Source organism: Cataglyphis hispanica, chromosome 22 (genome assembly GCF_021464435.1).
Source record: "Cataglyphis hispanica isolate Lineage 1 chromosome 22, ULB_Chis1_1.0, whole genome shotgun sequence".
In the NCBI taxonomy this organism is placed as follows: Eukaryota; Metazoa; Arthropoda; class Insecta; order Hymenoptera; family Formicidae; genus Cataglyphis; species Cataglyphis hispanica.
The window spans coordinates 2,263,774-2,286,697 of record NC_065975.1 but is presented as its reverse complement, the minus strand read 5'-3'; the positions used below and the strand labels follow the sequence as shown (position 1 = coordinate 2,286,697).

General features: G+C 33.4%; 4 protein-coding genes across 7 annotated transcripts in view; 2 read left to right on the top strand and 2 right to left on the bottom strand.

Moving 5' to 3' along the window:
• The window catches only part of LOC126857552 (ubiquitin carboxyl-terminal hydrolase 48-like), a 50,429-nt gene extending 32,939 nt beyond the window's left edge, over positions 1-17,490 (bottom strand). Inside the window, exons 1-12 of one of the 3 annotated variants that reach the window (XM_050607098.1) lie at positions 17,337-17,487; positions 16,385-16,520; positions 16,061-16,264; positions 15,648-15,974; positions 15,232-15,468; positions 14,910-15,160; positions 14,258-14,811; positions 14,068-14,169; positions 13,578-13,981; positions 13,131-13,473; positions 12,863-13,047; positions 1,070-1,177 (exon numbers count right to left, since the gene is read on the bottom strand). In XM_050607098.1, coding sequence (XP_050463055.1) covers positions 1,070-1,177; positions 12,863-13,047; positions 13,131-13,473; positions 13,578-13,981; positions 14,068-14,169; positions 14,258-14,811; positions 14,910-15,160; positions 15,232-15,468; positions 15,648-15,974; positions 16,061-16,264; positions 16,385-16,518 — 2,849 coding nt within the window. In that variant the 5' untranslated portion in view covers positions 16,519-16,520; positions 17,337-17,487. Of the gene's footprint in view, positions 1-1,069; positions 1,178-6,572; positions 7,004-12,862; positions 13,048-13,130; positions 13,474-13,577; positions 13,982-14,067; positions 14,170-14,257; positions 14,812-14,909; positions 15,161-15,231; positions 15,469-15,567; positions 15,975-16,060; positions 16,265-16,384; positions 16,521-17,336 lie in introns of those variants that run through there. The other 2 variants (XM_050607099.1, XM_050607100.1) reach the window with 2 other exon arrangements.
• Positions 1-22,924, top strand: part of LOC126857639 (60S ribosomal protein L13) — a 41,328-nt gene that overhangs the window by 16,746 nt on the left and 1,658 nt on the right. The window lies entirely within an intron of this gene.
• On the top strand, positions 17,695-19,241 carry LOC126857644 (gamma-glutamylcyclotransferase-like). The gene is made up of 4 exons (XM_050607292.1): positions 17,695-17,907; positions 18,414-18,712; positions 18,779-18,883; positions 19,096-19,241. Exons 1-4 carry the CDS (start codon positions 17,803-17,805, stop codon positions 19,115-19,117), a joined length of 531 nt encoding a protein of 176 aa, XP_050463249.1. The 5' UTR covers positions 17,695-17,802; the 3' UTR covers positions 19,118-19,241.
• On the bottom strand, positions 18,955-22,867 carry LOC126857566 (probable leucine--tRNA ligase, mitochondrial). 2 transcript variants are annotated; one of them, XM_050607144.1, is made up of 8 exons: positions 22,593-22,867; positions 22,099-22,306; positions 21,537-21,930; positions 20,574-21,457; positions 20,137-20,490; positions 19,791-20,031; positions 19,462-19,699; positions 18,955-19,253 (listed from the first exon to the last, which is right to left on the bottom strand). In XM_050607144.1, exons 1-8 carry the CDS (start codon positions 22,701-22,703, stop codon positions 19,023-19,025), a joined length of 2,661 nt encoding a protein of 886 aa, XP_050463101.1. In that variant the 5' UTR covers positions 22,704-22,867; the 3' UTR covers positions 18,955-19,022. The 2 variants fall into 2 exon arrangements, with proteins under 2 accessions (XP_050463101.1, XP_050463102.1); XM_050607145.1 differs by lacking the exon at positions 22,593-22,867 and having other exon boundaries at positions 18,956-19,253; positions 21,537-21,982; positions 22,099-22,222.

The following is a 22,924-nucleotide window of genomic DNA, read 5'->3' as shown; positions in this document are numbered from 1 at the left end:
ATGCTGCGCGGTCTCATTTGAATTTTCACGGAGCAAAAACGCGCGCACGAGCTTGTCGTCTCTCCTGTGTATTTGCCTAACGCCCGAATAATGGTGGATGCATCGAGGAGAGACGATGAAAGGAGGAAGAGGGGGAGAAATCGGAGTAGAAAAAATATATACTAGTCGGGCTATGCAATATTTGACAGATCTCTTTCTCTCTCTCTCTCTCTCTCTATCTATCTGCTCATGTTGTTCCTCTATCTCTTCTTTGACTTACATAAGGATCTTTGTAACATAAGAGAGATAATAATATATTAGAGATATTATTACAAATATTATATAATACTAAAAATATATTTTATTTTAGCGATAAGAGAAAATATGTGTATATATATTGTGTATATATATAAATATAATTGCAGAAAATTAAGATTGAGTATTAAAAAAAGTTTTGAGTTCAGAATGTAATCTACTTTCTCCAAGAGATTTCTATGTATATCATATGTTATATTTAATCAATCATATTTTCTCTCAAATTCAATACAAAGATATGATAACTTGCAGAAGAAGAAAGAGTAAGAGTTTTCCGCGATAAATACGAGAATCGTCGCGCGAGACAGGAAAGGTGGCAAAAATGATTTTTTAACGGTCTCGCGCCGAGACGGAGGAAAAGCGGACGACTTAAGCCGTCGGCTATCTTAGGCAGATAGTGGACAATGGTTTAGCATAATAGTCAGGGGATGTTGGATGGCGCGTTGGCCCCGGGGGCGTGCGAGTGACATTTTCGCGTATCCATCACGTCACGGGGGCCGAGGAACGAGAGCGGAGGCAGGGAGAAGGAGAGAAAGGCGTGCCAGGAGGTCACGCACTTTCGCTTTATAATATAGTGTCCTTCGAGAAATTCCTGCCAAGGAAAGATCCCCTCCCGAAACCTCGGAGAGCTACTCTTGTATCCCTCAAGCGATTAACTTTATTTCTCCAGAAATATATGATATTCTCTTAGCTTTGAGAGAATATCAAGACACGTATCTCTTTTAAATAAATATACCCATTTTTTAGGAAATATATATATATATTGAGTACTTACAGTTCGTTGTTGACTCTGGGCGCATACAGGAATCCTTTATGGGCTTCGCAAAGAAGGGACGCGTTCTGGATGCTTGCCGGCGGTGTTCTCGAATAGACCTCTGCGTATCTGAAACCGAGAAATATATGTGTTTAATAATCATGGAATGACAATCTTTCAATTGTAAAAATAATCTGTTTTTATAATTGTTAAATATTTATTCTTGATTCATATATAGTTGATCACATTAATATTACTTAATTAATATAGATAGCATTTTATTTACGACATTGTATTTTGTCTGTTTGCAGTAATTTATTATGAGAAAAAGAATTTTTATACAATGTATATATTTTTAAATTCTGTTATATATAACGAAATAATTTCATTTGAAAAGCTACAACAATTTCTACACACAGCTATATAGCTATGAGTGAGTTAAATGTTCTCGATAATGCGAGTCCGTCCATGACACGATCTCACGGATTACGAACCAGAAAGACGACAACGGGAAGGACGACGGTGAACGTTTCCTTCGGGACTTTCCGGAGGTGATGTTTAGGGGACGGGGTTGTGCATCATTTTTCACATACCACAAGGGGGCGGATGGTTTTTGCCATCCCCCTAGCCGACGACCATCCAGATAATGCTCTTAAAGACAGATATCTCTCGCGAAACGAGTCAGGTACGCTGTTGTGCGACTTTATCACGTAAATGAACAAAAATCTTTTTAAATTTGCATGCTACAAAAAGTTTGAGACGTAATCGATAAAATTAAGAAGTCATGAATTAATTTCATCAATCTTCGTGTTAATTTCAATAGAAAGAAAAACAACAATTTTATCAACGAAAAACGGACAATTTGTGATAATCTTACATAGGAAAACTTTAAAACGAGAAATTCACAGCGAAAGATACATCAGAAATAGATGTATCGAAACAGCTCTCGGAAAAGTCGCGAGCTCCGAACACGCCTTGCGGAAAGGCGGACTATCTGAAGCTGTAGTTTAAAAATGTCTCCTTCCCCGCATATCCCGAGCACCCCCGCGCGTTTTCCAGAAGCGAATGCGCGTATTAATTATGAGCCTTGTTCAAACAGGAGAACAGAGGAACGCCGTGCGGCAGGAGCGAACGGAGCCGCGGAGGGAGACTGGTCACCCTTATTACGGTCGAACCCGGGACACCCGCCGGTTTCTATATATCCCTCTATTTCTCTCTCTTCCCGTCCACTCTCGTCCACGTTCCTGCGTTTTTTTTTTTTCTTTTTTTTATTTCTGCTTCGAGGCTTTGTTTAACTTCTGTCGCGAAATTTTTCCGCCCCGCAACGATTATTGCTCCCTGGAGATCGCGGAGATGGAGGAGAAAAACAGGATTCGGTTTGCGGCTTTCCTGCCTTCGGATATGTAGGGATGCAACGCACCAACACGTAATCAGACGCGAAAGCGTTCGGAAAAATCACATCTTGGACAAAAGATCAAGTGACGTTTCTCCTAAGGAACGTTCTCCTCGAACCATATATCATAGTTCTTGAAGAAAAACAAGAACAGAATTAGAAGCAAAAACGTGCGAGTTTGGCGAGCTCAGAAATGCCGGTTATACTTGAGCGATTATAGCTGCTCCTGACATACAGATAACAGTCATGGTGAATTGTAGTCGAGAGACTCCGGTAGCGAAAGAATTAACGAAGGCGTTGACATAGCAGCGGCGAAGTCCGAACGAGTTACGGATCGTACAATGAGGAAAAACAGATCGAGCCGAGTCACTGTGGTCGGCAACTTATTGTTCGATACCGGTGCATAATATCCTGTTCTATGCATGAACGAATCTAGTGACAGCATCATTGTGGATGGCCTTAATCAACCGAGACGACCGTCGCGTGATATTGAGTCTTACAAAAGAAAATGAAGCATTACACGGATATACAATCCGCGAAAGCTCGATTATAACAAAAAAAAAAAATATATATATATATAAAGGAAGAAAAAGTATAGACGAAACTGATGAATTTTTATATGATTCATTAATATTATAAATATCAATAGCAATATGTTTTTTTCTCTTGTAAAATTATAAAATTACATGCTACGCGATTTCATCGATTATAACAAAAATATTTTACAATAAAACAAACACAATCTCTCCTTAAAATAAAGAACATATTTAAAAAATTAACTAACAATAGACCATAAAGGGTCATTCTTTCCCCCTCTGTTTCTCGCAAAATTGCAATATTGGTCCAAATGAGACAGCCTTGACGCGAGGCTCGATTCATTCACAAATGCGAATATAACTTTATCTTGTCTAGATTTTACTCCCGTCTCTCTATTCGCACGCGTATAATATGGGCTAAGAGAAATTCGTCTCGATAATTCGTCTCTTTCGTTCGTATCCTTCTTCCTATGGCTCCTCCGTGAGCCGTACGCGTTCTATGAACGAACCGCCTTTATTCCGCTCCTTCTCACTCGCGCATTCCTCTCGGAGCAGAAATAAATCTTATGTTTTCGCGTATAAGCGGCCTTTTAATATCACCACCCTTGATTTACCGCCGCAGACCGTGCATCTACGCGTAAGAGAGGCTGAGAGCCAAGACTCCCCGCATGTTCCGCTGACATTTGTCTTCCGGGCAACCCCGAGATCCAAACAAGTATCCCTAGGTTCTCCCTGATTTAGCGCTCCTCCCATCACTATTTGACTAGATGATTCCCGATCTTTCCGGAGAGATTACCGCTTTTGTCAACGAATTATTGGCCATGTTTGGGCGAGACAACGATTGATATTCAATCTAATGTATTTCCGCTTAAATCAGCTGACAAAAGATTCACTATATCATCTTTGCTCAATATTATTATACTTTGCAAGTAAATATTAATAAATTAAATGTAAATGAGAAATAATCATGGAAAAGTAATTGAGACATAAAATTATTCGTGTATAAATGCGGTTCTTACTTAAGGTCTTTTTTATATACATATACACAGTGTACATAATTGTGTATTAATTGTTAATTTAAATAATTAAAATTTTCAATTTCCATAATATTGCAATATGAAGGAATAAAATGTTAACGAGATACGATGAACGATATATGGACACGCTGCAAGATGCATCCTACGCGTCCGCTGCAGCATCCGGTTATGCAGCTCCGGACGCGCCGAGTGCATTGGAGCGTTGCGGTCATTACAAGAGGGCCCCTACGTGTCCGTGGTAAAAGGTCCTCGGTGTGTCCGAGTATTAAAAAAGGAATCCCAAAAGCCAGTCGTCAGATAGATGGCGAAAGAGCGGAAGAAGTGGGGTGTGAGAGGGGAACGAGAAAGAGCAAGAGAAAAACAATGTTGCTGCCGGTTACCGCGGAACACTCGGAAAATAAGAGAACAACGCGCGAGTTCGCGTATGTCCGCGCTGATCATGAGAAACGAACGACGAGACACAACGAGACAAACCGCCGATGTACATCAGCGGACTTTCCTGTTGACAAATATCTCCCGTCCTCCAGATCCGGCAAACTTAAAATTTCCTACTTATCCTACTTGTTTACTAAGTAAGTGTCGATACACAACAAATAAAAATAATAAATAGTATAAATAAAGCGAAGCAAATACTTTTAATAGAAGCCGATAGTAATTAAATCTCTTAAAGTGAAGGCGTGTAAAACAAAGCATTAATTTTATGTTCCATATAAATTTACTTTCAGAATTTTTTTTTAAATGAAATAATGCAATTGTTACTCCATAATTGTCCATTTCTAATAATTTATGTCAAAAATATAATTTAATCCGTGCAATATTTAATTGCATAAAGATGAAAGTATTCATAATATATAGATGCTTAAATTTTGCTCGCGATTAATCGACGTGTATAATTGTATCGTTATGTTTCTAAAACGCATGTAACAAAAACTCTGAGGTTATTCAAAAGATAACATATAATTTGGATTATATATAATTTGGACGTATATCCAAGAGATTGTAGTGATTTAATGCAATTTATTTCAATCAAATTTGTGGCATAAAGAACCGATTTTCAACTCTTTTCCAAAATATTTATAATTTAATTAGACTTCGTTGACGATACAAAAAATAATAATTACATGAATTGCATAATCAAATTGAATTCTACAAGTTATCAGCGCATTAGATAAAAAAAAAGATAGGATTTTCGAAAGTCACTTGTAAAAAGAAATAATAATAATCAACTGACTAAGATGATAGATTTCATTCATTCTCAAAAATTTAAGAGAAAAGATCTAATGAAAAAAGTTATTTTCTTTGTCGATAATAGAAAATGATGAAAATAGATATTTCACACCGCGGAAAAAATATTTTCACAATTAGAAACGTCCAGATTCTGTAATGTCATATATTTTTCCCTACTTCGTAATTTTCGAGAAAAAGAAAAGTGTATCATTATCATTACTCTGGACTGTCCAGTCATCGAAAGAAATGCTCGAATTTTCGTCAAGCGATCTCACTCGAGAAATGCCGCAAAATTACTCAATAATCGAAAGAAGCAAGCAGAGCGGCGGACAATATCATCGAAGAGAGATGAGAGATACAGAGAAACAGAGAGGAAGAGACAATAGCTGGTCAAAGGAGAAAGAAGATCGCCTATATAATACGACGGAGTCTTCGATCGTTGTCAGCGGGCGGAAGCTGGGCGGCCGCGCGCGACTTGACTCGACTCGGCACGGTGGTGCGCGCTAGAATAACGAAAGCTAATTATGCGCTCGGCTCGAAAAAGGGGAATCACGGCAAAAACCGTCGATAATCGACATCCTGCCGCAGTCCGTCGGTCAACAGGACTACCGCCGATGTAACTTCAGACCCTTCTCCATCTCCTCCTCTTCTTCGCTCCCCCCTCCCCTCCCGCCATTCGTGAGGACTATCCCGCGCGACCGAAGATCCTCTCCTCCTCTGAGCAAACAAGAAGACCGACCGAAGGCTTTCGCCGATGTAATAAAAAGGGTATCCGTGGAGGATGCTTCTGGTCGTACGCGGCCGGCTTCGCTACGTAGGTGCATTACTATCGAGAGGCGCAAAAATATGCAGCGTATTTAATAGGTGGAAATTAAGAGCAGCAAGGAATTATCACGCAATAATCGTTCATTAAAAACCGCTCGAGAAAAAATTGTTCATTAATAAATTTTTTCCCTGTAATAAATAATATAATTTCTGTTAATATTAAAGTTGATTAAGGATAGAACTGAAAGATCTTAATTATTGAAATAGAAAGAAACCGGATAAAAGTTGAAATTAATTTTCAATAATCGGAAGTATAATTGTTTTTAAATTCAAAATGTCTTAAATCTTTCCCAAAACTAGTTGCGATGATTAAGAATCATAGCGCATACAATAATTGTTCAATGATAAGACGCGCGTTTTTAAACAGATAAATTAATATTAATAATATTAATTAATAGTAAAAATCCTACGATATATATTACCCATAGAAATATTATAGAATTTATTCTTTCTAATATAAAAATTCGATATAATAAATAAAATGTTACATAATTAATCGACAGGCAATGGCAAAGTAAGTCAGCGTGTAATAGGTCGATTATAATACGTCTGTCGTGTACGGGTTACAATATAACGAAATTGTAACACATCTGTCGGCTGTTTTCCAAGTGTACTTGCAAGGCACTTATATACTCGTTGCAAGATCGGATCGTTGCGGCAGCTAAGCTTGCTCTTTTTTTGTCGGACTTTTCAATACCCATCAAGCTCGATCGGAGAACAACACGCGTAGGTTGCTCGCCAGGCGTGACGATTGGGCTACCGCGATACACTACGAAAAACGCAGCCACCCGATATGCTTGGTCGCTCCCGTCTATTTACATTGGCACCGTTGCGGAGAGAGCATAATCGACCGTACGAAGATACTTTCCGATATCCTCCACCCTCTCCGATCTGAATAAAATCGCGATTGTGCCAAAAATCAACGATTTGGAAATAGCTGTCGAAATAAGAATATACAGACAATTAAAAAAAAGGTAGATAATATAATTATAAATTGAAAAATGTAATGATAAATACAAGAGTAAGTCAAAACGTGCCGGCCAGATTTTGAGATTTTATAAGAAATTTAATTCTGAACAAAAAATTTTCTATAAACATGTGTCGAAAAATGCTTAAAAAGTTAGTACCCAAAAACCTCTGAAATCACGGTTATTTTATACATTTATATATATATATATATATCAGCGAAAATATGCGTTTTTGTTCAAAATTAAATTTCCTATAAAATCTCAAAGTCTGGCTGGAACATTTGGGCCCATTCTGTATACGGAACGTACAGTTTATCAGATACAAACAATTAAAAATTCAATAATTACTGCCATGTCAAAAATCTGAAATAGTTGCAATTCTATTTCAGATTTTTGAGAGAAAATAACTTATCAAGTTTTACAAAAGATACTACATCATAAAACATACTATATATTACAATTTGAAATATATATCGATAAAAGTATAAAATAAACATTTAAGAACATAAAAGTGTATCCAACTGACGTAAACGTTAACTCGAACATTTCATATATGAATTCACTGTTAACCATCTTTATAGAAAACTAGAAAGAATTAAACGCAGAATAGCGACACGTAGATCTTAGATGAGGAGAATATGGCGAGAAAAGAAGGAAGAGAAAGAGAGAGAGAGAGAGAGAAAGAGAAGCGGGCGAAACGTTCAGCTCGCTTTACCAAGCACTGATGATAGTTTTTGCTCGGTAAGATTTTTTGCTTCTACCCCCGCGGCCACCCTCAAGGGTGGATGATATATGACCGCCCCCGAGACACTGGCCACCCCCGGGAGAATGAGGAATAGAGGTGGAGAGAAAGAGAGAGAGAGAGAGGGAGGATACATCCTGATTCCGAAAGAATTCTTTCCACGCGCCGAGCATACATTTATACGCGTACGAATCCAATTATCGATGGAAATAATATAGAATAATATAAATTAAACGGCCATTAACCATTAAATTCGTGTAATTTGCATAAATATAAATCGATAGCACATTCATATATAATTGATTTCAATATATACATTTGAATCTTGTAATATTTTTTTTTTCGAAATGGCAACTTATCGAAGAAATCAAAGACGGGTAAAATGGCAATCAATCAATTTTCCAATACGATCAAAGGGACCTCGCACCGATGATAGACTTTATTTCTCGAAAATTAGCGAAATATCATCGGACAAGAGAGGGAAGCTCGAGAACAGTTCGAGTTTACGGTGGCAGCACGGAGGTCTCTCGCAATGAATCAATTTATTTAAGGGTAGTTGGATTTCGCGAGTCGATGCACGACGATGCTACGAGCCACCCTCCTCCAATACTAAGATTCACCCCTCTTTTTCTAACGTGGCTCGTTTCGTCGAATGATTTATAGTTTTCCTTCCGCGAGCACCCGTCCCACCCACACACCCGTGCCGTGCTCTCTTTCTCGCTGCATTCGTCTCGAAGCAACGGGCACCCTTCTGCCAAATGTAGTCAAAATAGTCGGAATTTCTTCGGCGTTTCACCCCTCGCTGGAGAGAACAGGGAAATCGAGCTGCATCAAGTTATCGAAACGACAGACACGCTTTTCCGTAATAGCGAATTAGCTGTGATTGTCATAGCACAAAAACGACGAATGAAAGTACAAGAAAGACGGCATGTAACACCTCGGGAGAAAATAAACTCTTTGAGTAGATTTATGCGTAAGATTTGTGTTCTAGAGCGTCGAATAGCCAACGTAAATGGCCATCGGGTGACCTGGACGAAGGACGGCGAGAATAATTAGTCATTTATGAGACCGTAAGTGGGACCGCAATCGGTCCTTCGCGGAGGGACGACGACGATGTTAGGGACTCTACGGGGACGATGGCGTTATCTTGAAATTTATTAATCATATCATAACGCGCGTCGCAGCGAGACAGCCCCGAAGGGTGTCCGAAGCTGCGAGAAAGACGAGGAGAGACACAAGCTACGGGCTCCATGGACTTATCTGGCACCTTAATCAATTCCCAGTTATTAATTATGGCTTCTGCCCTTCTCTCCGATCTCTTCTTCCTCCTTTCTACGTCAGCCTCGCGGCGCACGCTTCCGAGAACTACGGCACCATTGTTCGCGCTGTTACAATGCGGTGTCAACAAGATCGCGGTCACATTTTCCTCGAGTATGATCATTAATAATTATTTACCGAAGTGCGGAAGTCAGCTTAAAGCGCGTACGCCTGGGCGTCGACATTATAAAGAAGTTTGCGTTAAGGTACGATAAAGTAAACATTGCACTCGTGGTGCAATGTTTATTCAAAGAATGAAAAATAAATCTCTTTTCTCGAATGAAATTTTATAGATGAGAGAATTCATCATTAATCATCCGATATAAATTGAATATTATTTAAAAAAGATTTTTGAACATTGATAACTTATATAATAATTTTAATTTAAAAATACTATTATTATAAAGAGATAAAATTATTAATAGATTTTACAAAAAATTAAATATCTCTATATATATTTATATTGATTTGTAATAAATTTTATGCTCAAGTGCATCAAAGAATAATGAAATATTATATATATATATACAAAATAAAATATATCTTATATACTCAACGTTTCTATACAATAGCTTGCCCAAGCGTAAATTTTTAAATCACCACTGTCGGAAAATATCCATGCCAAAAGAAAGGACGAATAGCGTCAAGCGGAAGTTGAATGATCGTTTATGCAAATCCTAATCCTTTCGAAAATCCATTCGAGCGACGTTGACGGATTGGCGGGGGACTTTGTTTGAAGCTAGTTAAACAGATTGCAATCCTCAATACCATTTGTTCTCTTAAGGGTGCGACTGCTTTCATTGCGTATCGATTATAACAAGACTCAACTAATTATCGATAAAGCAAGCCATTGTTTATTGAGGAAAATAAAATAAGCTGATTAAGCTTATCGTTCTTATGCTCCTGAAAAATAAGAACATAATATTTCGATTTACATTGTACGTAGTTCAAACTCTTTTAAAATAAAATCATATATTATTACACGCCAATTACTTGTAAAATCTCTATTATATTTAAGCCGCAAAATAATCGCTTTAAAAAAAAACTGCTTCTCTCTACATATTGAAGCTGCTTAAACTGATAACGCGCGATGAAACTAACTGAACGAACAGTTGATTTGTCTTTAAAGCACAATATAAATAATATAGAAAATTTAATTTAATAAAAGAGATGGTAATAAAGAGTAATTTTGCATTCCGAGTACTTTGCAAAAAAACTGCACACCATACACGTACTGTATAATATAACTATGTATGATGGAAGCAACGAACTATGGGGGTTTTGTTCGAAAAATACAAAGAACGATTACTGGCAGTGGTGGCGCAAAAAACGGCGGCATGCCCGACCTGCTGAAAAATTAATCACCGACGTCACAAAGGAGTCGGACGAAGACAATGCCAACGGTCCGGAAAAATATTTTTCACATTTTCTCTCCCTCGGTTAATAGCAAATTCTCGATAATTGATCGTGAACACTAGCAATCTCAAGAAATTGGGACAAAGTAGCAAATTATTATTTTTTCCGCGTATCTTTCAAACTATAAACGCAATCAATGAGAATTTCATTATTATCTGTTATTTTAAAGACGCTCTGTTTAAAAGTAATATACTATTATGTGTATATGTAACATTTTATATACCTAAATCACATAGAGAAGGGTTGTATCCGTATATATATTCTCCTTGTTACTTATAATTGCTTGTTTAATATGGGAATTCGAGCACTTATTTCGAGATTTTCATATCCCTACATATGTATACTGAAATCGCGTATGACACGACAAACGTGTAATCCGCAAGAAGGGTTGATCCCAGTTTAGCTCACACACCGCTGAATCCACGAGATTTAAGCCCCGGCGAATTTGAATCTGTCAATCCGAAGTGTCCAGCTAGCGTGTCGCACTGTGCGAGAGAATGTATAATATGGGAGCGTTCACAGATAATGCCGTCCTGGATGTTAAAAGATCTTTTTTCATTGTCAGAAAGATCTCGCTCATATTCATGAGATCGTGTTCAAACACAAATTCGTTACTAAATCTACTAGTACATATATATAATTTTTTTTTATTAAAAAAAGAAGAAAAAATGTAATATCTAATTTTTAAAAATCTCGTTGCACAAAAAAAAAGAAGTTATAACATCTACTGGGGGGAGATTATAAATTCATCATCAGAACAAATTTTAATGCAAAATAAAGTTATTCTTGCGTTCAACTTATATTTAATCAATATTTAATCATAAAGCTAAAAAAATTTGCAAAAATTCATGCAAAATAAAATAAGAAATGTTAAAGCTTATATATTATCATGCATATATATGAAATATGTATGACGATTTAATATATTAAATTTGCTGGCATTCGATTAACACACGGATTGATTAACAACTAGATAGAAAGAAAAAAAAGCTGAAATTCATCCTTTCTGAACATGTATATATATATTTTATGGTATGTGCTTTTCTCTCCCCCCCAGCATGTTTTTCGGCACAAAGTGTGTAGATTAAGGAGGAGATGGAAGGGAAGGCGGAGGAATAGATACCAGAAAAGTAGAAACTCGAAGAAGATCGAGCGAAAGTCCAAATTGCATTTACGGTCTTGACCGTGGAAGAAGGCGAAACGATATTAAGACACCGGTGGCCCTTCGTCGGGGTCGATGTATCATTTGCCGGCGGTCGTTAAGCGGTTTCAATTAGTTTCCCCGTGCAGGTCTTCCTCCGCACCCACACGAGCAAGAGGAGAGAACCCACCGCCGCCCAGCTTAATCGCGCGGTCCAGTTTTTTCTCATAATTAGGAAAAGCTCGTTAATACATCCCGGATATCTATCCGTTCACCCTCCCTTTTCGCATTTACGACAACCAGTTTTGATCATTGAGGTTGACAAGTTCAAAAACAAGAATTTGCCTTCGTTTCTCGCAATCATATAAATTAAAGCAAAAATCTAATATTAATTTTATGCCAAAAATTGATGTTTAATTAAATGTAGATAATGGTATAACAAATTATACTACAATTTAAAATCCTTGGATATCTTCTAATCATGTTAATATTTAAATCAGAAATAATAAATTTATCTTTATTTTATCTTTTTCATTTGAAGAACGCTTTTTCAATAACCGTTAAGATGTCTTTCGAGTGCGTAAAAGGGTTAATTCCTTCATTAGCTGTATTTTTACTTTAATGACGATCTGTATTATTTATGATTAACATATTTCTTTCTAGCATCCAAATTTTATTAAATAATATGTCTTACCGTATATTTTATTCAGTGATGCTACTCTAAATGCGTCGAAATAATTGTTGCAGTGTATTAACTTCTTTTCTAGCAGGGAATGGCGGGAAATGGGAGAAAATTAAAATTGTGAGTCAATATACGAGATTTTTGAGACAACTAGTGCCATCTTAAAGGAACCATACGAATGTACATAGAGATTTGTACATGATTAATTATCGACAAGGACAATTTACTGTGAAGACTAACATATTAAAAGAGAAGTCAAGGGAAAAAGAGATTATATTGTAAATTTTTTGCAAGACTTTATATAACCAAAACCAGAAAATTCTACTTTCTATCTGAAATCCAGAATTATATTGTGACATATATAATAAAATTTTATTTTTTTAAATAATAAACTTTACTTTAAGCAATAAACTTTTCTGCGATTCGATCAACTAAGCAATTGCATAATTTTGCCTAAAAAATGCAATTACACCACTTTTCCATTACATGATTTTCATTATCAATATTAATTATACAATTTAGGTACTCACCGAATGAAGGAACGCCAACTATCCAAAAAGCCTTTTTCCACAATGTAGAACAACTTGTCTGGATCACTGCATTTCAAAATTTCATTTCTATTCCTTCCGTAATAAAAGTCGCTGAGTTCGTCTTTTTGCTGTTTCGCCTTTATCTTGTCATCTTTTTTTGCTTTTTGTGCGTTTTCCATTTTCTCCTGAAACATCAACAATCGTAATTCAGATATATTTAAAATAATTATTTTAATAGTTTGTTGCACAAAAATAAAATTTTACAAACTTCACAGATTAAACAGGATGACGATCCAATAGGATATTCTTTCGAATCCGGAAAATATTTTCGAAGAATCGACCAGGCCTCTTGAGGTATCACTTTTCTACTAGAATCTGCCGTTTTAAGAGAATTATGTTCACAGAGTAGATCTTCATTAAAGTTTATAATAATTTCATTTTCTTCGTTTTCCTCAATTTCTTTCGGGCAATCGTTGCCATCTTTATCCATATTTTTACTCTCCTCTTGTGGAATATCCTGACAATCATCTATGTCTTCTTGAAATGTTTCCATAGCTAGTCTTCGCCATGATCGTAATGAATCAGTACCAATTATATAGCTCGTCTCAGAACTAAAACAATAGAAATATTATATAATTATTATAAACATTAATATTATTATCATTATCTTTTTCTTATTATGACAAACTGTAAAGAATATCCAGTTAATACTTACGGTTCTTTAAATGTGCGAATTAGCTCAGTGACTTCTTTATAATCTCGTTCCAATGCTAATTTAAAACGCAATAATTTGCATCGTCTTTTTACGCAAATTTCGCATAAAGATGTTTGATCTAATCGTGGTCCTCCTCGATATTTATCGTAAAGTATTTGGGCAGCTTCTACTGGTATGCATTTTGCACGACCAACTTTCAGTGGATCAAGTCGATAGTGCGAGCACATTAGAACAGAGTTATCGATCGGAGGAACACTGTCTGTAATGGAATGCCCATTCAACCATTTTGACAACCAATCAGTTGGAATCCAATAATATTCATCCCAAAATGTTGCTGCTTGGATTATGTTGTATATGTCTATCACGAGTTGCCGTTTGGCATTTTGATCTTCAATTTCTTTTTGCTGAAAAAAAAAGAACAAATAATGTAGTAATGAGCATAAAATAATTTATTAATTCTAAAATTATTTCTATACTATATTTTTTTTACCTTTTCTTGTTGCGCTGCTAACAAACTCAATTCATGTTTAACATTTTCTTGTCTGACAAGTTCTCGCATTGTGTTACTTACTTGCCAATTCTCAAATTCCATCTGTAGACATGAAAATGTAATTATTTAATCAAAAATATTACAATATACTAGAGCACATATCTATAAAAATTATTTTTAAGAAAGTTACTTCTTCATAAAAATCTCGTTCTCCACAACTCATAGCTCTGTGTGCAGCACCATTCAGTCGTTTATAATCAAGTTTAATAACTTTTATCACTGGCTGTTTTAAGCATTCAATATTATTCTTTAATATTTGTTGTGATACAGAATTAGATTTGTCTTTATATCCATTCACATTAACAGTTTCTATAGTTTCAATTTTATCCGTAGTAAGTATATCAGTCTTTTGAGATACCACAGTCTTATGCATTTCCATTTTATTCTCCGACTCTAAGTTTAATATCTTTTCAGAGCTTTCTTCTTGAAATAACGGTACATTTTCAATGTTGTTTTTCTCTTTTGTTTCATCCAAAATATCTGGTTTATCTTTAACTGTAAGTCTTTCTAAGTAAACAGATTCATCAGAGACATTTGATTCGCCATCAGGCTTCTTCAATTTCATTTTCTTCATAGCATTTATTTGGCAATCTGTAGTTGACTTTTTGTAAACCAACATATAAGCTGTATTGGATGAAAGAAATCCTTTCGGAACGCGTCCACGTTTCATTGGTTTCACATTATCTAAAAAAAGAAAAAAAATATTTGACTTCTCTATTTTTTTATAGCATCAATTTATTAATTTTTTTTTTTTTTTATTAAATTGCATAATATTTAATTACCATTTACACCATCCTCAATCCGTTTATTTTGCATTTTTTCTACTTTATCATCACTAAATTGATACCACTCCCCACTTGAATTACATATATTTGCAATGTAATGTCCAGAATGAGCAGACGGACCTTTATGGCTTAATACCGCAACAAGATTGTATAAATGAGTTTGAGGTTGGCACCTAACGTACTCCGACATATCGAGATCTTCGGGAAACTGAATGTATGAATTTAACTTCTTTTTCTGTCCGGAATCTCTGTCATAGAAAATTGTACTACTATATTTAGAAAATAAAGATTGTTATTCGTCATAAAGCCCAAAATTTACCTATGAAAAACGAAACGCATTAGTTGGATGTTTAAAGTTTCTGGGAGAGATTCCAATCGTATGAATCGTCTGGCATCCTTTTTGTCATTGCAAGTGACGCAATGATATTGATTCGCACCCGTCAGCTGTTCTTCTGATAAATACTTGTCTATCGCCTCCTTCAAAGTTGCCGCTAGTTGTAAATCCAATTCGTAGAATGTGGTGGATGTTGGATACTCGGTGCCGCACGTTGAACAACTGCATCAAACATAAAATTCTACTTATCTACTAAGAAGTCATTTCTCTCTGCCAAATCAGTTGGTCGCACCAGTCATTGTAGCGAACAACGTGTCCTACCATGTTTTCATCGTCAAGATTCATCGGCATCATCATCGTTTAGGACAATTCTCATTTGTTTTCCACTTCAGAAAACCCACCAATTGATATAGCTGTATTTTCCCTGGGTCAGCCTCTGCAGCATCCGCATCAGTTCTGAGTTTTGCTGTAGCTTTCCTTCAATATGGCACAGTAGCAGCTTGGAGAATTCCTGAGCATCCTGCTGTGTTCTGGTATCCAGGGACAACGCGACAGCGAGATTCATTGGATCAAGAAGACTCCGATTTCCGAATTGCATCATTGCAAAAATATATTGCAATTGGCCAACTGCAGTAACTGGATGGTAAGGTAGTCCTGTCTTCTTAGTCTGGTACAATGTCTCCTTCTCCTCTGGATCTTCCGTAATATCCCATTTGTATATTATTCTCCTGTGTATTAAATTTATTAAGATAACATATTACATATACTGTTCATTTATACAAAGTTTCAGTTTTATATAATATATATTACATACCTCATATCTTCATTATGAAACCACATTTGGATTAAACTATTGACATAGCAAGTAGCACCAAGATTTTTTAAACCAACATATTGTGTTGGATCACGTAGCTCAGATAGAGAACTTTCTAAAGATACTATCTCGGCTGGTTGTGATTTCATATACTTTTCTTCTCCTAAACCTGTTAGACATTGAGGATTATTGACACAATTACGTCTGAAACAGCAACATAATATGCTCTAATTAGAATACATTTACGATAATACTAATATTATAATACAGTTAATACAGACATAAAGATACTTTTTCACATATAAAGAATCATTTTTGACTTACTTGCAGTTTTTACAATTTTTTAATCCAATTCTATATGCAGTCTCTAAGTGTATTTTTTCAATTTGTTCTGGACTAATACATTCTACCCATGCCCATGCTAACTTGTCTAAATCGATCTTTTTTGTTGGTGGCATATCTGCAACATAAAATATATAAATTTAATATTATAGATCAAATAATCATATTGTATTTAATTGTGAATAATTATATTAGTATACTATACATATATACAGTACAGTAAATATATGATGATTATTATATATCATTGATATTCTTTTCACATGTTTTATATACTATTATATATTATTATATAGATATTTATCTATGTAACAATATAGTAAAATAATTGCATCCTTCCATTAAAAATGCTAATTCAATGAATATATTACTGGAGTAAATTTTATATAAAATTTCACACATATATTAACATATAACATATAACATATAAAATATTAATTTTAAATATATTTATGATAGAATAAATCATCATATATTAGGATTTTTATTATTAGAACAAAATATATAAAAATTCTAAAAAAATTTTAATTTAGAAGTACATTGTTTTCACATGCGCTTTTCAAAATATTCAGTTAGAAAATAATTGAAAGATGAAACGATGTGATTACGATATCTGTGAATAATCTCGCAATTTTTCGCGCCACAACAAACATCGTCTCTTTATTCAAGGAAACAAGAGTAAAGAGATGGAAGAGATTTTGAGAATGATATTTTCATGATAACGCGAAAGAAACATTATCAAATATATAAGTGTATCCGGGAAAAAAACGAAGTAATAAATGATTATAAATTGACATATGAAGCAGCGAGTGCATAAATCTGTTCGCAGCACTTTTCTTTACAAAATTTACAAGGTTATAGAAAGCGATTGCCGTTATGGTAACAGCATTATTTTACGAATTATCGAAATCGCGCAATTCATGATAACACATACCGCTGCTTCGGATTCGTCGAGATGTATGATCCGCACAAAACGATGATACTGGACGAAACAACGAAAAGCTTCACAAAAACAGACGTACACTTCTTCGATCATTCGTCGCCATATGCAATCAGCTCGTATCAAAGCGCGCGTCAAATCAATTTCTGAAATTGCGACGTGATAGATCATCATAATAGAAATCAGAAAATATCAATGTACAATAAAGAATGCAAGGAAAATTAAGAAGCTGCTTTAAATACTTATCTTTAATCACAAAGTTTTATTTTTGGCAATCACTGTGTATACAAGATATCTTATCACTTGTAGATACACATTCATATACGCATATATAGTGCAATATTTTGTTGCCACGATTCATTTTGAATGATAAAGTAGTACAATTGTATACGATTAGATGTTAGGTAGTGTGAACCACTTTGTACACTAAAAATTTATAAATTGAATAAATCTTTATAAAATGTCTTCCACGTTTTTATATTTTGCTTATGGAAGTAATTTACTTGCTAAAAGAATACATTTAAACAATCCAACTGCAAAAATGAAAGACATTGGTTATATAAAGGTAATTAGAAGAGAAGAAAGATAATATATCCTTCTGTTTTATATTTCTAAAAGTTTCTATGAATATTGATTTTGTTATACATGATATATATATATATATATATATATATATATATATATATAAAATTTTTTTCAATAACATGATTATAATATATATAAATACACTATTTTTGATAAAAATAATAAAATTATAAATATTATAACTGATTAAATTTATATGTATATATATATATATATATATATATATATATAATTTTAAAAGCTAGACAAAAATTTATAGAAAAATATTTATATAAAATATAAGATTTCTTTACAGAACTGTATAAAAATATTTGTGATAATTTTTATTGTAAAAATTGTGCAAAAGATTAAATTTTTTAAACTTTTGCAATCTTTAAATGAACTAAGACGACTTTAAAAGTTTGAATAGCACCTTATTTTAAATTTATAATTTATATTTGTTACATTATATTTATTATATATAATACATGCATATATTTTTATTAGAATTTCAGGTTAGATTTTCAAAGATATTCTAAACGATGGCATGGTGCATCAGCAACAATTGTGGAAACAAAAAATTCAATTGTATGGGGTGTGATCTGGGAATTAGATAAGTGTAATTTACCTACATTAGATTGTCAAGAAGGTGTTCAGGATAATATATATCATGTAATGTCAGTGAATGTTGAAACTTTAAATGGTACAACTTTAAACTGTAGAGTATATCAACAGTGTAATAATCCAAAGGAATACATAAAGCCAGCAGATCTTCCAATAGATAGAAGGCCTTCACCATTATATCTGTGTGTATTTATAGTTAAATATATATATAATCTTTGTTTATTAAAATTTTTGTTTTGATTATATAGAAATATGATATTGAAAGGAGCTCAAGAAAATAATATTCCTGATGATTATATAGAATTTTTAAAAACTATACCACATAACGGATATGAAGGAGAATATGATATCAGGTATAGACAACCAAAAAAGTTGTCATGAATATTTTTAGTTAAAACAAATTTTATATAATAAATATTTTTTATTCTTATAATACAATTTTTTATTAATATTTTATATATATTAAAAACAAAAGTATTATATAACTTATCTTTAGTCTGTAATAACAGTATTCCTAATATCTTCTTTCTGTTTTTCCATGGTTATATACAATGATGCATCGCAGCCTTTCTCTGATTCAAGATTGATATCTACAATATTTTTATCATCAGAAATCTTTTTATAATGTGGATGAAGGATTACATCTTCTAATGCCATTTCTGCAGTCATTTTGTCCAATATATATCGAGGAAACTTCAATTTCAAAAATTGTCTTTTGTTCATCTAAAAATATATTATGATGTAAATATTTATCAAATTTTAAAAGTAAAATTTAAAACAAACAAAAATTTATTATATGCAACTCTATGTGCAAAGTTTTATAAATATTTTCATTTTACATATTAATGTTCATTTTACATATTAATGTCATTTTACATATTAATGTTTTCAATTCTAGAATATATAAATATATAAGAATATATATACTTACATAAACATTCAATATAAGTTTATAATCCATATCAATGTCTGGCCATTTTTGTTCGAGCACATCTTTGTCCAAGCTTACTTCATTATTGTCTATTAGATGATGTTTCACAGAACAAAAAATAGCCCATAACTCGGAGGCAAAATGTGGAGCAAATGGAGCAAGCATTATAATTTGAACAGCTAACGCTCGTTCATATTCGCGACTTTTTCTCAAACACTCTATATTAACTTTTCGCAAACTGTAATTATAGATTCAAAATTTTATACAGTTACACATTAAAATATTAGAATTACACAGAGAGAAAAAATTATGGATATTTAATTATTTACCTATTTGTAAGACCTTGCATTCTAGATATTGCTATACTAAGCTGTTGTGATTTTACCATGTTATATGTGACATTTTTGAGAAAATAATTTCGACTATCAAACATATATGCATTATGTTTAACATAGTTAGGATTAGTAGGTTCACTTTGAAGTTGTTCCAAAGACATATTATCACGTTCAATTTTAAATTGTTTAATAGTACTCCAAATACGATTTTGCCAATTTTTTATACCAGGAATAGCTGCAATATTATATGAATAAACATATTAATCTTCTAATATATTAATTGTCATATATATCTCTTATAAAATTGCTGATATAGGCAATTGATTTTAAAAATATTTACTATTTTCCGACCAATTCCTAGTAGATGTTGGTGCAACATCTGCCAATATTAATAATCTAGTTGTATCTATTCCATATTTATATAATAAGCTGATAGGTTCAACTCCATTGCGTTTTGATTTCGACATCTTTTCCCAGTTCATAAAGACAAGTTCTCCAGACTTTGTCTTATATTGGTCTCCTTCCTTTATTAGCTCATTCTCTGCCACATATTGGCCAGTATTTTTAGTTTTATATGTTTTACCCATTATTACCCCTTGCACAAGAAGCTGTCTAAATGGTTCTCGGCATGGTATAAGACCTTCCGAATGCAAGAAGTGACTCATAAACCTAGCATAGTATAAGTGAAGCACAGCTGAAACATAAAATTCATATGATATTAAGTTGGAATATAAATGTATTCAAGTTTAACAATTAAGAGAACTATTACTATTGTACCATGTTCTTTTCCACCTATGTAAAGATCCACAGGAAAAGCTTCCTTAACTTTTTCTATAGCAAACATCTCTTTTGTATTTTTAGGATCTATAAATCTTAGAAAATACCAACTACTATCTACAAATGTGTCCATTGTATCGGTTTCTCTAGTCGCCTTTTCTCCACACTTGGGACATTCTGTCTGCAACCAATCTTTTGCATCATGGATGGAAAATCCTTTATTTGATGATGAATGTATTATCTTTGGTAATGTCACAGGAAGTTGATCACGAGGTACTGGTTGAATACCACAATTAATACAATGAATAATAGGTATAGGTGTACCCCAATATCTTTGTCTAGAGATTAACCAATCTTGTAATCTCGAACTTACTGGATATCCGCCTATTCTCCATTCTCTAGCTTTCTGGATTATTTCGGATATCTTTTGCTGTTGCTGTTCATAGTTACGTATTGAATGCCGTGTAAATGGTATTCCAACTAATTCTGAAAAATTTAAATCATCCATTGACGCCGAAGGTATACCCAAGCGGGTATCTCTCCACGGTGGGTAAACCACTTTATCGGTGATAAAAATTGGCAACTCTTCACCAGAAAATGGATTTATTATTTTTGCATTTAAACCTTTTATCCCAACGTCTATATCATATGTATGTTCTTTACGATGTAATATACTTTCAGGAGATATAGCAACAAATTTTGCATACTCTATAAATTCTGGCATATCAGTCCACAAGTTTATTATTTCTGGAAAGTCTGGAATTTCGGATATCAGTTTAAAATCGATATTAATGCCATTGCAATCACCTATCCAATGCTTTTGTAACTTTATGATATCTTTCCATTCTTTCAAGTTTGGATCATCTAAACCCTCTCTCAATGATCTGTAACACACAGTTAAATAAAATCAAATTGATTTACTAAAACATCATATATAATAAAAAGTTTGGCTTTTAAACTTACTTTGCAAAAGCTGTTGTTTTAATAAACCATTGATTTAATAATTTTTTTTCCACAATTGCACCAGATCTCCAAGATCGCTGATTCAAGTCTACCTGTTCTTCAGCTAATACAGTCTGATCAATAGGATCCCAATTAACATAAGCTTTCTTTTGATAGGCCAAACCTTTATCAAACAGTTTCAGAAAAAGCTCCTGTGTCCATTTATAATAATCAGCATCACAAGTTGCAAATTCTCTCTCCCAATCAAAAGAATAATTCAGCTTTTTCAATTGGTAATGCATTGTCTTTATATTTTCACTTGTCCATACAGCAGGGTCAATTTTTCTTTCAATAGCAGCATTTTCTGCTGGTAATCCAAAGGCATCCCAACCCATAGGATGAATCACATTTTTACCTGATAAGATTTATTAATTTAATTATTTTAATTGATACTTGTAATTTAACATCTGAAAAAATTATGTTTTGTGAAACATATTCTAAAGATTTATCTTTCTCTAATGTGAGATATAAATTTCATATTTAACATAATAAAATATATTTCTTATACAAAAGCTCTACCTACCTTTAAGTCTATAAAATCGAGCTAAAACATCACTTATTGTATAAACTCTAACATGACCCATATGCAAAGCACCAGATGGGTATGGAAACATAGAAAGAACATAAAATTTATCTTTCATGTCATTGTTAGCAATGCATTTGTAAGAATTAATTTTATCTCTCCAATAACCTTCTATTTTTTGCTTCACAGACAATGTGCATTCTGTATACTAAAAATCAATGAATTATTTGATAAATAATATTACATTATAATATTTTCAAAGATGGATATACAACATTTTATTAATGTATTTTAATTTCTATTATATGTATAATATTTGAGTATATTTTGGAATGCAGTTATGAGTGTATTAAAAACTTGTATTAGGTTTGTGAATACGCAAACAAAATAAAGCCAAATTGTAGTGTAATTATTATGGACTTCTATTTGTAAATTTGATATTTAAACATTTTGTACAAAATAAACAATAAATGTTTAAATAAAAAAGTTTATACCGATAATATATCCACTGTAGGAGACAGTCGCTGATGAAGATTATTACTGCAAAATCTTCGTCTCTCATATCGAGATATTGCTTTCAGGGTACGCAACATATTTTGCACCATTATAAATTGTGATTCTTTTCGTATAACCAAAGTGAGACAAAATATACACTTATTATATCATATTCAAAAGTGTACATGTTATAATACCATGTACGCTGTCATTTTTCTGTACAGCTCTAGATAAATTACTGTTTATAAATTATTAAAAATTATATTTATTCTGTCATTTTGCAGCGTTAAATATGCTTGAATATTATTAATAATTTAATTATAAATGCAGA